The following is a 13409-nucleotide window of genomic DNA, read 5'->3' on the forward strand; positions in this document are numbered from 1 at the left end:
GAACCTGTATCACCACAAGGATGCCCGGCCTGGGGATGAGGCCTCAGCGTGTTAGAGACCCACACTGCAGGGTCACGTCGAGAACCCCCACAGGGAACAGTGGCCCACCCCGCCCACCCAGCCATGGGGACTCTCTGGATGTCACCCACAGAGTGGAGGCTGGGAATCGTCCCACTGGGCAGAACCTGGGGGATGACTGAGTTTTCACCCAGTAGCAGGCATGGCCCCAAGCTCCAAAGACACTCGCCCATTTAATTTCTACCACCTGCCTATGGGATGGTGTGGCATAACCCAAAAATATATCCTACAGGTGTCCTGGTCTTTCCTGAGTGCTGGAATGCCTTTTGTTAATCATAAGAAGCTGATTTCATACCTGAGTTTATGCTAAAGAGGGGATGTAGGGAGGGTGTCACCAGAAAGACCAAGTGGTGAAAGGCCTGGTGCTTGCAGCCCCCCCCACCGACTGGGATGGGGGTGGAGCTGGGGCCTATAAAAACTCACGGACAAGGAGATTCAGAAAGCTCCCCTGTGGCAAGCATGGTGTGCCCAGAGGGGGCGCGGGGGCTCTGCACGTTCACCCCTTACCCTGCCCTCTCTCTCTCACCTGGCTCTGCCCGAGTTGTAGCCTCCAGAGTAAACTGATACTCGTGAGCAGTTGTTTCTCTGAGTTCCACGAGCCATTCTAGCAAATGACCAAACCCGCAGAGCAGGTGGTAGGACCCCTGATTTACAGCTGGTTGGTCAGCAGCGTGAGTGGTCTGAAGTCGTGACTGGCCTCAGAAATGGGGGCAGGCCTGTGGGACTTTCCTGACTTTGTGGGACCTGGCTCCAACTCTGGGTGGCCTGTGTGTCAGGAGTGAACGGACGGCAGGAGGTGAATTTTCTTGTCTCCCGCTGGGGTGGGGTTGGGGGTCGAAGGCCTTGCGTCTGCCACCGGGGGTGGCCAAATGATGCTAGCCAGAGGCATCTTGGGAATGGACTCTAAGGGGAAACAGGAGCTGGACAGTCAAGGGTCGGACTGTCACTGACTGGCACCTACATTACCTGCCCAGACTACACCCACAGAGAGTCTCTCTCCAGCTCACAGCCTGAATGAGTGGTGGGTCTGAACCGCCGGGTTAGAACCATGTGCTCCTACCCCTCCCTGGCCACGTCTCGCTGGGCCAAGGCTGGACGTCTAACCCGTGAGCTGAGTTGAAGTCTGCCCTTGAGAACGTGAGCTAACCGAGGAACACAGAGATGACTGCCGTCTCTGGAACCAGAAAGTCACACAGACCAAAGGCCATGTACCCGGATGGTCAAGGGGAGAGAAAGCAGCCAATGGAGATGCGCAGAGAATGGCTGAGATGAGAGACCCCGCGGCCCAGGACGTACGGAGTCGCAGTACTTCCTACCGCAATTCCACATAATAAAATCGAGGGTGGGGGTCTCTGTTTCTTACAACCAGAAGTTCCAAAAGCAGAGAAGGGGAAGGCAAGCGCAGAGGTTTGGGGGGGAGAGGCAAGATGGCATTAGCAGTCACGGGAAGGATAGGGGGACCGTGAACCTGGCTGCGGGGTCTGGAAGGTGGCGGCACGGCAGGGTCCTAGCAGACACGACACAGAGACCCGCGAAGCCAGGAGGGAAGGAGGAGCTGCTGGTGGGAGAGGAGGAGAGGAAGCACCATGGAGGGACCGGAGCCAGGGAAACGGAGGAGGAAGTAGGACAGAGGAACAGGGGCACGGCAGGGAGGCCCCCCCCCGCCCGATGGTACCTGTTGGAGGCTACTGCTCCAGACACAGTGCTGCCAGCCCCCGTCCGCGCCCTTGGAGTCCAGGCAGGACGTGCAGTTGGGCAGGAGGTGACAGGCGGTGGGGCAGGGGAGCGGGGGCGACGATTCCACTGGCATTGGGGACACGTTCAGCAGAGAGTGGCTGAAGCACGTCCAGTCGTAGGTGGGCTGCACCGAGAGGATGCGGCGGGTCTCCCCTGGGGTCGCGGGCACAGGAATCAGAGCGTGGTCCAGGCCGCCGGCCCCTCCCTGGCTCCACCCTTCCCTGGGCGCCCGGAATCCAGGCCCCCAGGCTGTCCTCGTGGGGAGCGAGCCAGCCTCACCTGTCCTCTTGAACTGCCTGGTCCACATGCACTTGCCCTCTCGGGTGCACTGCTCGCAGTCGGCCGCCCCGCACACCGCCTCGGAGCAGTTCCCGGCCCAGAACACCTCTCGCTGGTTGATGCGACAGTCGTTCTCCGAGGTGCAGGACCCGTTCCGCCCGATGCAGGCGCCCTCAGGGCAGTTGGTACACCACTTACAGCGGGGGGCGGACGCCTGGTGGGCGAACATGGGCTCAGCGGGGTCCTCAGGGTCCCTGGCACCCCTCCTGCCTCGGCTCTTCTCACCCAATCCCAGCTGAAGTTCCTGAGCCCCGCCCCCCCAACCATTCACCTCTCCATCTCCAGGCTGCAGGGTCCGGGGATGGCGGGCCAGGCACTCACTACAGGTCCGGAGACGTCGACATTCCTCGGGGGAGCGAGGCATTGGGGAGCATGGGGGGCCCTCGCAGCCCAGCCTGGGGAGGCATGAGGCCTGGCTCAGCATACCCAGCCAGATCCCGTCCCTCCTCCACCCACCCCTGCCTCTTCCCAGTGCCTCCTGGACATTGTCCTGGGTCCCCCCACGTGCATCCCAGACGGTCTTAGCCTAGGCCTCCTGAACCTGCCCCCCCCACCCCACTTGGCCATGGTCTCCCGTCCCCCTGCCACTCCAGCCAGAGATACTGAACAATATCCCACACTCTCCTGTCCCTCCAGCCACCAATGCATCCCCTACTCTGCACCCCTGCAGCCCCTTGCCCAGTTCAGGCCTCCTCCTCACCGGCCTCCTCCCAAGTCTCCACCCACAGCCTCCCCTCACCACTGCCCCTTCCCAACAGCCCCGGGGCTTTCTGCCCAGGCCTGCCCCTACCCTCCCTTGCTCAAACCTTCCCTGGCTTCCCATCGCCCACAGTGGAAGTTCATAATCCCTACCCCAAATCCTCGAAGGCACACATTTCAGAACTTTCCAGATTTTAGAAAAATAGTAGGCGTACCCACTGTTACATAACACTCCTAACGTTATGGGGGATTTATGGTGGAGCACCCCATAAATCAAACCCTTTAATAATTCAGTAGCAAACACAGTGACACATTTAACGGGACAAGCCAAGGCCATTATGTAGCCAAAAGAGTTTGTGCTGAACCGAAGACAGCCCTGTCAGCTTCCTGAGAGGTCTGGATTCCTGAGTGACTGGAGCCCAACGCCACAGCCAGGCACTGGGAGCCCTTCCTGAGTGGCCCCACCCACCGCTCCAGTCTCGTGTTCCCCCAGCACAGACAGTCTCTAAGATACACTGGGCACAGCCCCACCTCCGAACTTTCGCTGGTCTAAACTCTAGTGGTCATTCAGGAGCCAGTTCAGACCCTGCTCCAAGAAACAATCTGGGATGATACCGCAGCCCACAAGCAGAGCTACTCACTCAAGGGTCCCCCAGCCCGACCCTGCTGTGACGCAGCTGCCCATTCTCCCATGTGAGCCCGTGTCCTGCCCGGACAATACCCTCCTGAGCCCCCCGCCGCCCGGCAAGCCTGGCCTAGCACAGAACCCCCTTCGGAGGGCACTAGTACCGCCCACCCATGCGCTGTTCAGTCACCACAGTTACCTATGGGCCTGGTCCCCAGACAAGCAGGCCCCGTGGCACCAGGTGCAGGCCCCAGACTGGTTACAAGCTTCGGGTGAGGGCAGCAGGCGGCAGGGGTCAGGGGGCAAGGTCAGGGCCAGCAGGCGGCCCAGGGCCACTCCCCCGAAGCCCCCTGAGAGGTACAGGCGGCCCCCTACCGCCGCCACAGCATGGGCCACAGACTCCTCCATCGGGGCCCCCACAGAGGCTGGGCCTGGGGAAAGACAGAACGTTCAGAGAGAGACGCGGGGAAGAGAGCCCCATGAAGAGGCCAGTCAGAGAGCGACGCCAAGCAGAGTGATGGGCTAAGGATGGCAGAAGGACAGAGAAGGTACGGAAGGCCAGACAGGGCAAGAGACTTGACGTGGATAGCAAGACAAAAGAGAGGGAGAGACAAACAGGAAAGGGAAGCGGAAAGAATGGAATAAGGATGGAGACAAAGGCAAGGTCCAAGCCCCTTTCCAGCCTCCGAGCAGCAGACTGGAAAGAAACACCCCCTCGTATAATAGTGCTGTCTCTACAGAACGGGATCATGGGAATTTTTTCCTTCTTATTTCACCAATTACATACAGTGAATATTATTACTTTTATAATCAAAACAAAAAATAACCTTTCTAGGAAAAGAAAAGGAAGGCAGGCATCTCTGTGGGTGTTTAGGTAACAGAGGGGAAAGCAGCTTTGCCGGGGGGTCTGAGGGGGCCCGAGGGACTCTGGATGAGTGAGCATTCCAGGACAGGGCCAGGGCTCCTGCAGGAGGTCCCCAGGGTCCCCCCCAGGGGGGGCATTGGACTTACGGGTCAGGTCGGGCAGCAGCCAGGCATTGCAGTTGACCTGGTAGAGCAGAATGTCGCTGCTGAACTCATCGGGGTCTGAGCGCCCCCCAAGGACCACCATGGTGTCCCCCAGCAGGGCTGAGGCGTGGAAAAGCCGGGGGCGAGGCTGTTGGGGAGACACCCACAGGATGGCCGATCAGAGCCCACACTCCTCCACTCACCTCTCAGCCTACCCGCCACCCTGCACCCTTCCACACCTCAGCCCCCACCAGCCCTACCCAACCCTAACCTCCCTCAAATCTTGGCTCCTCCGTCCAGGAGACCTCCCTCATTCTTCACACCAGCCCCAGGGCCATCTCCCTTCCCCGAACTCCCAGAACCCCCACGCCCTGCATCGTTCCCCAGGAACCTGGCCCAGGCTGCTTGAGATGAATCCCACATTTCTCGTGTAACCTGGCCAGCTGGGCTAGGGGCATCCTGGGGGTGAGGCTTGGGCCTCCCTTACGGTCCGGGCCCCAAAAGGGCTTGGAAATATGTTTGCAGTTGGAAAACTCAATTGTCTCTAACCAGCACGTCCGGAGACCACATACCCCCACCCTCTCTCTCCTTTGGCCTTGAAGGCAGGAGGCACAAGGAGCCTCGGTCCCCGGTTTTACAGATGGGGAGGCTGGGAAGTGGAGGCCACACCTAGAGTGGGGCAGAGCTGGGGCAGAACCCCGGGCTCGGACCTCCTGCTCTAAGCTGCTTCCCTCCAAACGAGTGATGGAAGAGAGGAGATGTGTGCGGTGCCACAGCTGAGTCTAGGGGACTGGAAAGAAGGGGATGACGGAGTCCAGGGTTGAGCCAGTCCTGGGGTGCTGGGTAAGGGGGCCCCCCTCCTTCCTGCCCCCTGGATCTATCTGTGTACACCTCTTTTCCTGACCTTTGCCCCCTGGGAAGGGGCTAGCAGGCTCCAGGTGCGGTCAGGACAGTGCAGGGAGTAGAGCTCAGGGGACGGGGCTGCCAGCTCCACGTGGAAGCGGAAACCCCCAAACACGTAGAGAGAGTCAGTGGCCTCGTGGTACACAGCAGAGTGACCGTAGAGACCTGGAGGGCACAAGGGAGCAGACGCTGGGGGGAGGGCTGGTGATTAGGAACGCCCTCCCACCTTCCTGGGCTCCCCTTCTTTTTTTCTTTTTCTTTTTTACGTTTTATTTATTTACTTGACAGAGCAAGAATGAACGCAAGTAGAGGGAGCAGCAGAGGGAGAGGGAGAAGCAGGCTCCCCACTGAGCAGGGAGCCCAACGTGGGGCTTGATCCCAGTACTCTAGGATCATGACCTGAGCTGAAGGCAGATGCTTAACGACTGAGCCACCCAGGCGCCCCATGGGTCCCCCTTCTTGGGAACATACCACCTAGGAGCCCTTCTCAACCCCTCCCTCCCACTTTGGTTCAAAAGGACCACCACTCGCAACTCTGGACAAGAGAAGAGGGGGAGATGGGGTGACCTGCATGTCCTGGGGGGACAGTGAGCAAAGAATGGAGAAGGGGAATGCCTGAGGGGCAGGGATCTAGGACCTGGGAGAGGAACACGGTGACCACTGTCACTGGGCAGGAGGTGGGCAGCCTATCACGGGAAACTGAACTTCTCAATAGCTGGTCTGAGAATCTGGGCGGGCATGGGAGCGGGCGGAGAAGACGGGGACATAACAAGGTCTAAGGGGCAGTGACCACAGGGTACGGCAGTGGACAGAGACCCTCCACAAAGCCCCGGACGGCCAGGTGTCCAAGGTGCTGTCTCCTCCTTGTCCCCAGCCCTACCAGTAGGGGGTGTCCCGCTCTGGGCTCCGGATACCCAGGTGCCAGTCACCAGCTGGTACTCGAACAGCTGCTGGTTGAAGCCATTTTCAGGGGAGTACCCGCCCACCAGTAGCAGAGACAGGCCTCGGCGGGCAGTAAGGGTGTGACCAGCCACTGCCGGCAGCTCCACAGTCTGGGGCACCTGGAGGATAGAGGACAGAGGTCACCAGAGAGCTGGAGGTTAGGGTACAAGCAAGACTCGGAACTCCCGACACTCCCCTTGAACCAAGAAGGAGGTAGTGAGCTGCCCGAGTCCAGTCAGACCCCAAGTTTCCAACCCGCCATGGTTCCAGCAGGTGTGCGGTAGGTCCCTTGCCATTTCTGCCTGCTCAGCGTCACCGATGCGGTAGGGACAGCCTGGTGTTCCTTTGGGAAGCCCTGGCTCTTCTGCTCTCCCTCTGGCCACGTGGGGCTGACTGTACTCGCCCCATCCTCCTGGCCATGGGCTGGCTCCGGACTACCACGTGACCCAGGATGGCCAATGAGATTCAACTCTGGGACTCACGCTGGAGCCCCAGTGGGGGGTTGGGGGGAGCTGCATCTCCTGGGGGTGAAACGGGCAGGAGCTGCTCTGGCTGGCCCTGCTAGAGATGGATCGTGGGGGTTGAGGGGAGGGCGAGGGGCTCACCTTCTCCTGCCGCCACTGCAGGGTGGTGAGGTTGAGGACCCAGAAGTCGCGAGTGACACCCCCAGCTGTGAGTCCCCCCAGAAGGTACATGGCACCACGGCCAGCAGACACGTAGGCAGCCGCATGGAAGGAGCGGGGTGAGGGGCCCGGGCCCCCATCCTCGGCTCCTGCCAGCATCTGTGTCCATCGCCGCTCACTCACTGAGTACCTGGCACCAAGGTGCAGAAGAGGAGTCTCACCATACAGTCACCCCAGCATGACCTGGGTGACCCCCCCAAACACAGAGTTACCCCAAGTCACCTAGGGTGCCCCTCCTTTGACAACCATCTTACCTCCCCCACCCCGGGGTAGCAACCACCTAAATAAATATCCCAGACCCTGAGGTGGACCTCCTGTGACAAGTTCCCAGCAACTTTTGGGGGTCCCTCACCTGTAGAGGTTTTGTTGTTTTTGTTGTTTTTTAACATTTTATTTATTTGAGAAAGAGCGCATGAGAGAGAGCACGAGCAGGGAGGAGGGGTAGAGAGAGAAGCAGACTCCCCACTGAGTAGGGAGCCTGATGAGGGACTCAATCCCAGGACCCTGGGCTCATGACCTGAGCTGAACCCAGAGGTTTTTTTCACCAGTTTGTTTTTTTTTTTTTTAACCTCCAAAGAGACTCTCATGTGACACACATCTCAGCGTCTCCTGAGGTGACCTCCTCTCCTTCAGGCTTCCCACCCCCCGGAGGCAGTCCTCACCTGTACAGGTTCCCCAGCAGCCCCTGGGGCAGGCCGAGGCCCCCAAACATCCACAAGGTGGCATCAGGTCCTTCCACCATGGTGTGCCCCAGGCGGTGTAGGAATCGGCTGGCAGTGTCCTGGGGGGGAGGTGGGGACACGAGGGGTCAGGCTGGGTGTAGGGGCTGAAGGAATGGAGGGAGGGGGAGAACCATCCAGGAGGCGGGCTGCGCGGCACCTCCGTGGAGAGTGGCATTCACGACTCACGGCTGAGAGGCGGCTGTCCATGAGGGTCTCCCAGACCAGCTGCCCGCCGTCCAGCTTCGTGGCACAGTCAGGGCCCCCGAAGCCCTCGGCACAGATGCACACACCGAGGCTCTGGGGAGCAGCGGAAGGAGGCTCAGGGGGAGCCGATCGCCGCCCCCGTCCCGTGTGGCTTGCCCATCCCCCCCCCATACCTGGTTACAAGTCCCTGCCCCACTGTGGGCATTGCAGTTCTCAGGACACAGAGCCATGCGGCAGTGGGGGCCAGCCCAGCCCTGGGGACATCGGCAGAGTCCAGCACCTGCGGCTCCGTCCTGGGGCACACACTCCTGGGGGACCGGGCAGCTCCCGGGGCCCCCCGACCCGCAGCGGGCAGAGCCCACGGAAGCATTGAAGCCCCACGACGTGGAGCCGTTGGCCTCCCAGTGCAGCACCAGCAGCCCTGTTTGGGGAGAGGGGGCAGAGGCTTGTGGCGGGGCCGCACTCCAGGACGCTACTCTACCCCCAGGTTGAGAGAAAATCCGGTGTCACCGGGCAGGGCAGCAAGGCACACCTTACCACTTAGGATCACTGCCAGGCACGCCGCACACCCTCTTCCTCACCCAACCCATCCAATGCTGAGCCCAAGCCCATCCCTGGCAAGCTCTTAACCCTCTGCAGCTCCCTGCAGCTCTGACCTAAAACCGGGTCTCCTTACAAAAGAGATTAGTGGAGGGGGAGGGGGCAGGAATTAGAGGAAATGTAAGTAGTGCCTCAATAAAATTATGTTCAAAGGAGGGGGGGCTGCAGGCCCTCTGACCTCAAGGCCTCCCACTGTCCCAGCCCCAAGCACTCCAGCACTGCAGGCCCCCTCCCGGCCTCCCAGGGCCGGGGCACCTGCTGCTCCTCTGGCCTGGAGAAGTCGCCCTTGTCCCCCACCCACACTGTCCCCCTTCACGCCTTCAGTGAAATCTCACCTCCATGAGGAAGCCCTCCCCAACTCCCCAGACACGCCAGGCGCCTGCTCCTTCCCACTTCCTCGGTCCCTTAGCAAAGGTGTCACTATTTTGACTATAATTTGTTAGTGCTGTTTGTCACCCCCTGCACCCACCCCACCCCCGCGCCTGCTGTGGGTCCCTGAAGGCAGGGCCTGCATCCTTTGTTCCCTGCAGGGTCCCAGCATCCAGCAGGCGTGGCTCACTGCTCGGTACTCAACGGCTGGGTGACGTGAAATCGAGGGCCCCTCAGTTCTAGTTGCTCCCTGTGGAGGGGTTTGGGGTGGTATGCAATCCCCAGCCAGCCAACTACCCCTCCGCCCTCTCTCTCCCAGCCTTGGACATCTCTCTCATCTATGAGGTGAAGAGAAACATTTCCAGCCTCGGGCCCTTCAACTGCCACGGGGAACGAATGATTTTTAGCGCCACTCCAACAGATGGAGCCGGCTTCCCAAACTCAGCACTGCTGACGTCATGGGGCCTGGCGGTTCTTGGTTGTGGGGTGTCCTGAGCCCCGCAGAGGACAGAGCAGCATCTCTGGCCCCCACCCACGACACGCCAGGAGTACCCAGGACAATCCGAGTGTCTCTAGACATTGCCAAAGGGCCCAAGGGGCAAAATTCCCCTAGCTGAGCTGAGCAGGGGGCCTTCACCCCAGCCCCATTCTGTGTCCCCCAAAGACTTGTCCCACTCAGCTCTCCTCTCCAGAGAGGCAGCCCGGCCAGGGCAACCCTCTCTACTAGCCTCTCAACTGAGGAAACGGAGGCCCAAATATGACAAGGGACAGCATCAGCCAGCGAGTCTGGGACAGAGTCAGGCTGGGTCTTGAGCCCACCTCAGGGGACAGCGTAAGGGGCAAGGACTACAGGGCCTCGAACAGGGTCCCACTTTCCCCAGTCCCCATACCAGAGAGGGCCTGCACAGTGAGGGGCCTGTCCCGCCGCTGGCCGCAGAAGGCGGCGATGAGGCTGCGGTCCGACTGGACGACGCCAGTGTCCAGGAAGCGTGGGAACCCATCAAAGGCCAGGACGTAGCTCAGCTGGAGGTGCAGGACGGATAGTGAAGGGTCAGGGGACAGTAAGGGTGAGAAAGAGGGACGTGTCGGGTCTGGGAGGGGAGGGCAATCTGAGCCCCGGAAACGGGCCGCTTGAAACTTCTGGACCGTCAAACTGGCCACCATTCCCCTCCTGTGTTCACAGCAGACATGGCTCATCGATCAGGCACTCTGCCATGGAGCCTCTTTCCCAATACACAGCTCCTGGCGGCCACTACCTACTGGTCGCAGTTGGCACACAGAATACAAATATTAACCATGCCTGGCCTGGACAGTGAGGAGCCCAGGAAACAGGAGGTGATCTGGGGAATGGGAGGGTCTGGGGGCTTAGGAATGAAGGTCTGCTGTCTGAGGAAGAGAGCTTAGGGTTTGGAGGTTAACGGAACAGAGACATGGAGTCAGGGTCTGTCTGCGGATTCAGACTGGGTGGGGGAGACGTGGGCCTGCACTCTGGGGTCTCGGTACTCACCGTACAGGGGGTGCTGCTGTCGGGGGAGAAGGTGAGGGTGAGCGGGGGACAGAGGGTCCCAGGGGCACAGGGCTGCAGCGCCTCGGTGGCCGAGACAACCCACACACAGTAGGAAAGGCCTGGCCCGGCTCTCGCTGCCCCACCCCCCGGAGGCAGCAGCCCCCCCACCCGGCGTGAGCCCAGCGCCACTGAGGACACGTTGGTGAGGAGGGCGCGACCCCCACACTCCCGGAAACAGGAGCCACCAGCCCTGGGGAGAGGGAGAAAACAGCAAGAGCATCAGTCCGGTCCCGCCCCATCCCAACCCGTCCAGTCCCTAACCCACTCTGGCCCTCCTGGAGGGCCCCTGGCTCACCGGGGGTCCCCATAGTAGCCAGGGGAGCAGAGCTGGCAGTGGGCACCTTCAGTGTGGTCCTGGCAGAAGCAGAGCCCGCTGAGGTTGTCACAGTGGCCACGGCGCGGGTCCCCATGCCCGTTGCACTGGCAGGGCCGGCAGCCACCAGAGCCCGTGGCATTGCCGAAGCTGCCGGGCCGGCACCGTTCGCAGCGCTCCCCCCATGTCCAGTCTGTGGAGGCCCCGGCAGGCAGGACACAGAGTCAGGGCAAGGGCAGGAGGAGCCCCACAACACTCGGCCAATCCCTGACCCCACGCGGCTGCTTCAGAGAAAGGTGACCAGGCCTGGACTGGGAAGGCATTGCAAGCCCCCACGGGGGGAGGGGGGGCCCGGGGGCCCAAGGCCCCGCCAAAGAGATGGGTGGCACTGAAACCGTGTGGGGTGGGGAGCAGGCCATGGAGCAGGGGGAGCCCTAGATGGGGGAGGGAACCCGGACGCCCAGGCAGAGGAAGGACATTGGAGCCCCGAGGAGGGTCCCTGAGGCCAGCCCGGGGTGTTGGGGATGAGGCCGCTCACCCTGGCACTCATCACAGAAGCCAGGCCCTCGCCTGCGACAATGGCTATGGAAGTTGCAGCCACAGTCCCGGGAGCAGCGGGGTGCGGGGGGTCCCGGGGCAGGCGTGGGCGGGGGCAGGTCGGACGTCCAGCCCAGGTCACACACACAGGTGAAGTCGGGGGGACCACTGCACACACCGTGGCCACAGTCCTCCAGGCACCTGAGGGCGTGGCGGGGTGGGGAAGTGCTGGGTAAGGCCCGGAGCCCCCAAGGCACACCCCCCTCCCGCCCCACTCCACCCCCTCCTCTCCACAGCAATGCCTTCCCAAGCTACTGCCTGTTCCTCCCTCCTAGACTCTGTGGGCGGCCCTGTCTCCAAGGTAACCCCATCACACGTGGTAACTCCTGTCTCTATGGTAACCACATATCACTACTGGTGATCTGCTCTCTGTGAAAACCCCTTTCTGCTCTGTCCTCCTTCATCTCCATGACAACACTGAAGACTATGGCCCGCAGTCCAGGGGTGACCCGTCTCCACAGTAACTAGTGTTATACTGGGGACCCTGTCACTCTAAAGAGGGCCTACCCTGCAAGGTAAAAACCCCAGGCTCACTGGGGATGCTGGTTCCCCGGGAGGAACCCCAGCACCACGCGACGGCTTCCTCCATCTCCACGTGCCCCAGCCCCAGGGCGACATCTCCGTGGAAACCCGTCCCCACTCACGTGCGGTTGCAGTACGTGATGCCATCGCCCTGGTAGCCCCGCTGGCAGTGACACTCGTAGCTGAGAGGTGTGTTCAGGCAGGTGGCCCGCAGGTGGCACCGTGCCAGGCCCAGGCGACATTCATCCACGTCCGGACAGCGGGCATATGCCCAGCGTGCGGGGAGGGCCACAGATAGCCCCAAGCCCTCCCCCACCCACAGGGAGCAGTTCCCCCCACCCAGCGGCCCAGAGAAGTCCCCTTGGAGGCACCTGGGGGGGGTGAGAGACAGAGGAGGGGGTGGGAACGGGGAGATGATAAAGAAACAAGAGACCAAGACAGGGAGAGCGGGGCCAATCCGAAAGACAGGAACGGAAATATGAATATGGAGAGAAAGACACAAGGAGAAACGAAGGAGAGACAGAGAAACCCAGAGCAGTCAGACAGCAGGGATTGTACCAGGCAAACAAGAGACAGGCAGGGAAACAGTGAAAGGGGGAGAGAAGGCAAGACAGAAACAGAAAGACAAGAGGGAAAGAAAGAAACCAGTCACAGAGACAGGGAGAGAGTGGAGATGGAGAAGAGAGAGGGGAAGGGAAGAAACACAGAAAGACAATCCGCCATTAGAATCAGGGCAGGCGAGAGCCTCCCAGCCCGTCCGCCCACCGGCCTCAGGGTCCCGGCCTCACCGGCCCAGCGTGGGGTTGTCCTCATTGCCACACCAGCCGCACTCGTGGCTCTGCAGACACTCGTGGCAGGTCAGGAAGCGGTCACAACTCCGGCACCGAGGCTCCGAGTGCACACTGCAGGGCGACAGGTGTGGGTGGGGGTGTCTGAGCCCTCCCCCCGCGCCCCACTCTCCTGTGAGCCCCACGCCCCTGCCCAGCCCGCACCTGTCATCCCAGCCACGGCAGCCCCCGTGCGGGTAGCGGGCCAGGTAGGCCGCGAACAGGAAGCAGGTGTGCGTGGACTGGCACCAGGCGCACTGGCTGGAGTTGGCCAGGCAGTCGTCACAGGTCAGGCGCCTGGGGGCGGGGAGCAGGGGCGGGAGCAGGGGCAGGGTCAAACCCTGGCCCGGCCCCCACAAGCCCTCCACATCCCATCTCCCTGGGCCCAGGCGGCTCACTTGCTGCAGAGCGGGGGACACTCCTCTGGGCTCTTCAGAGCACCCCGACTCCGGCCCCGCCGGCTGCACGCGGCATCCCCTTTACGGCTGGTGCTCTGATGCCACTCGCAGAAGGGGTCCTGGGGAATTAAAGAAGGAGTAAGAGCCCAGCTCAGCTGTCTACCCCGGGCTCCACAAGTAGCTGCCTGCCTCACCTGCCCCACCCCACAGGCCAACCCCAAGTCCCCCTCCCTCCCCAGCGGCCTGCCTCTCCAGCCTTTCCGCTGCAACCAATGG

At 61.6% G+C, this 13409-nt stretch overlaps 1 protein-coding gene across 1 annotated transcript in view; it reads right to left on the reverse strand.

The window, feature by feature from the left end:
* Positions 1–13409, reverse strand: part of MEGF8 (multiple EGF like domains 8) — a 37862-nt gene that overhangs the window by 7941 nt on the left and 16512 nt on the right. Inside the window, exons 16-34 of the mRNA XM_026482212.4 lie at positions 13134–13252; positions 12901–13032; positions 12697–12810; positions 12031–12279; positions 11328–11527; positions 10772–10982; positions 10417–10666; positions 9800–9932; positions 8114–8361; positions 7923–8033; positions 7677–7795; positions 6937–7144; positions 6270–6450; positions 5391–5554; positions 4490–4634; positions 3678–3909; positions 2426–2549; positions 2095–2308; positions 1754–1968 (exon numbers count right to left, since the gene is read on the reverse strand). Coding sequence (XP_026337997.2) covers positions 1754–1968; positions 2095–2308; positions 2426–2549; positions 3678–3909; positions 4490–4634; positions 5391–5554; positions 6270–6450; positions 6937–7144; positions 7677–7795; positions 7923–8033; positions 8114–8361; positions 9800–9932; positions 10417–10666; positions 10772–10982; positions 11328–11527; positions 12031–12279; positions 12697–12810; positions 12901–13032; positions 13134–13252 — 3369 coding nt within the window. The remainder of the gene's footprint in view (positions 1–1753; positions 1969–2094; positions 2309–2425; positions 2550–3677; positions 3910–4489; positions 4635–5390; positions 5555–6269; positions 6451–6936; positions 7145–7676; positions 7796–7922; positions 8034–8113; positions 8362–9799; positions 9933–10416; positions 10667–10771; positions 10983–11327; positions 11528–12030; positions 12280–12696; positions 12811–12900; positions 13033–13133; positions 13253–13409) is intronic.

The sequence above is a fragment of the Ursus arctos genome, unplaced genomic scaffold (genome assembly GCF_023065955.2).
Source record: "Ursus arctos isolate Adak ecotype North America unplaced genomic scaffold, UrsArc2.0 scaffold_19, whole genome shotgun sequence".
Lineage (NCBI taxonomy): Eukaryota > Metazoa > Chordata > Mammalia > Carnivora > Ursidae > Ursus > Ursus arctos.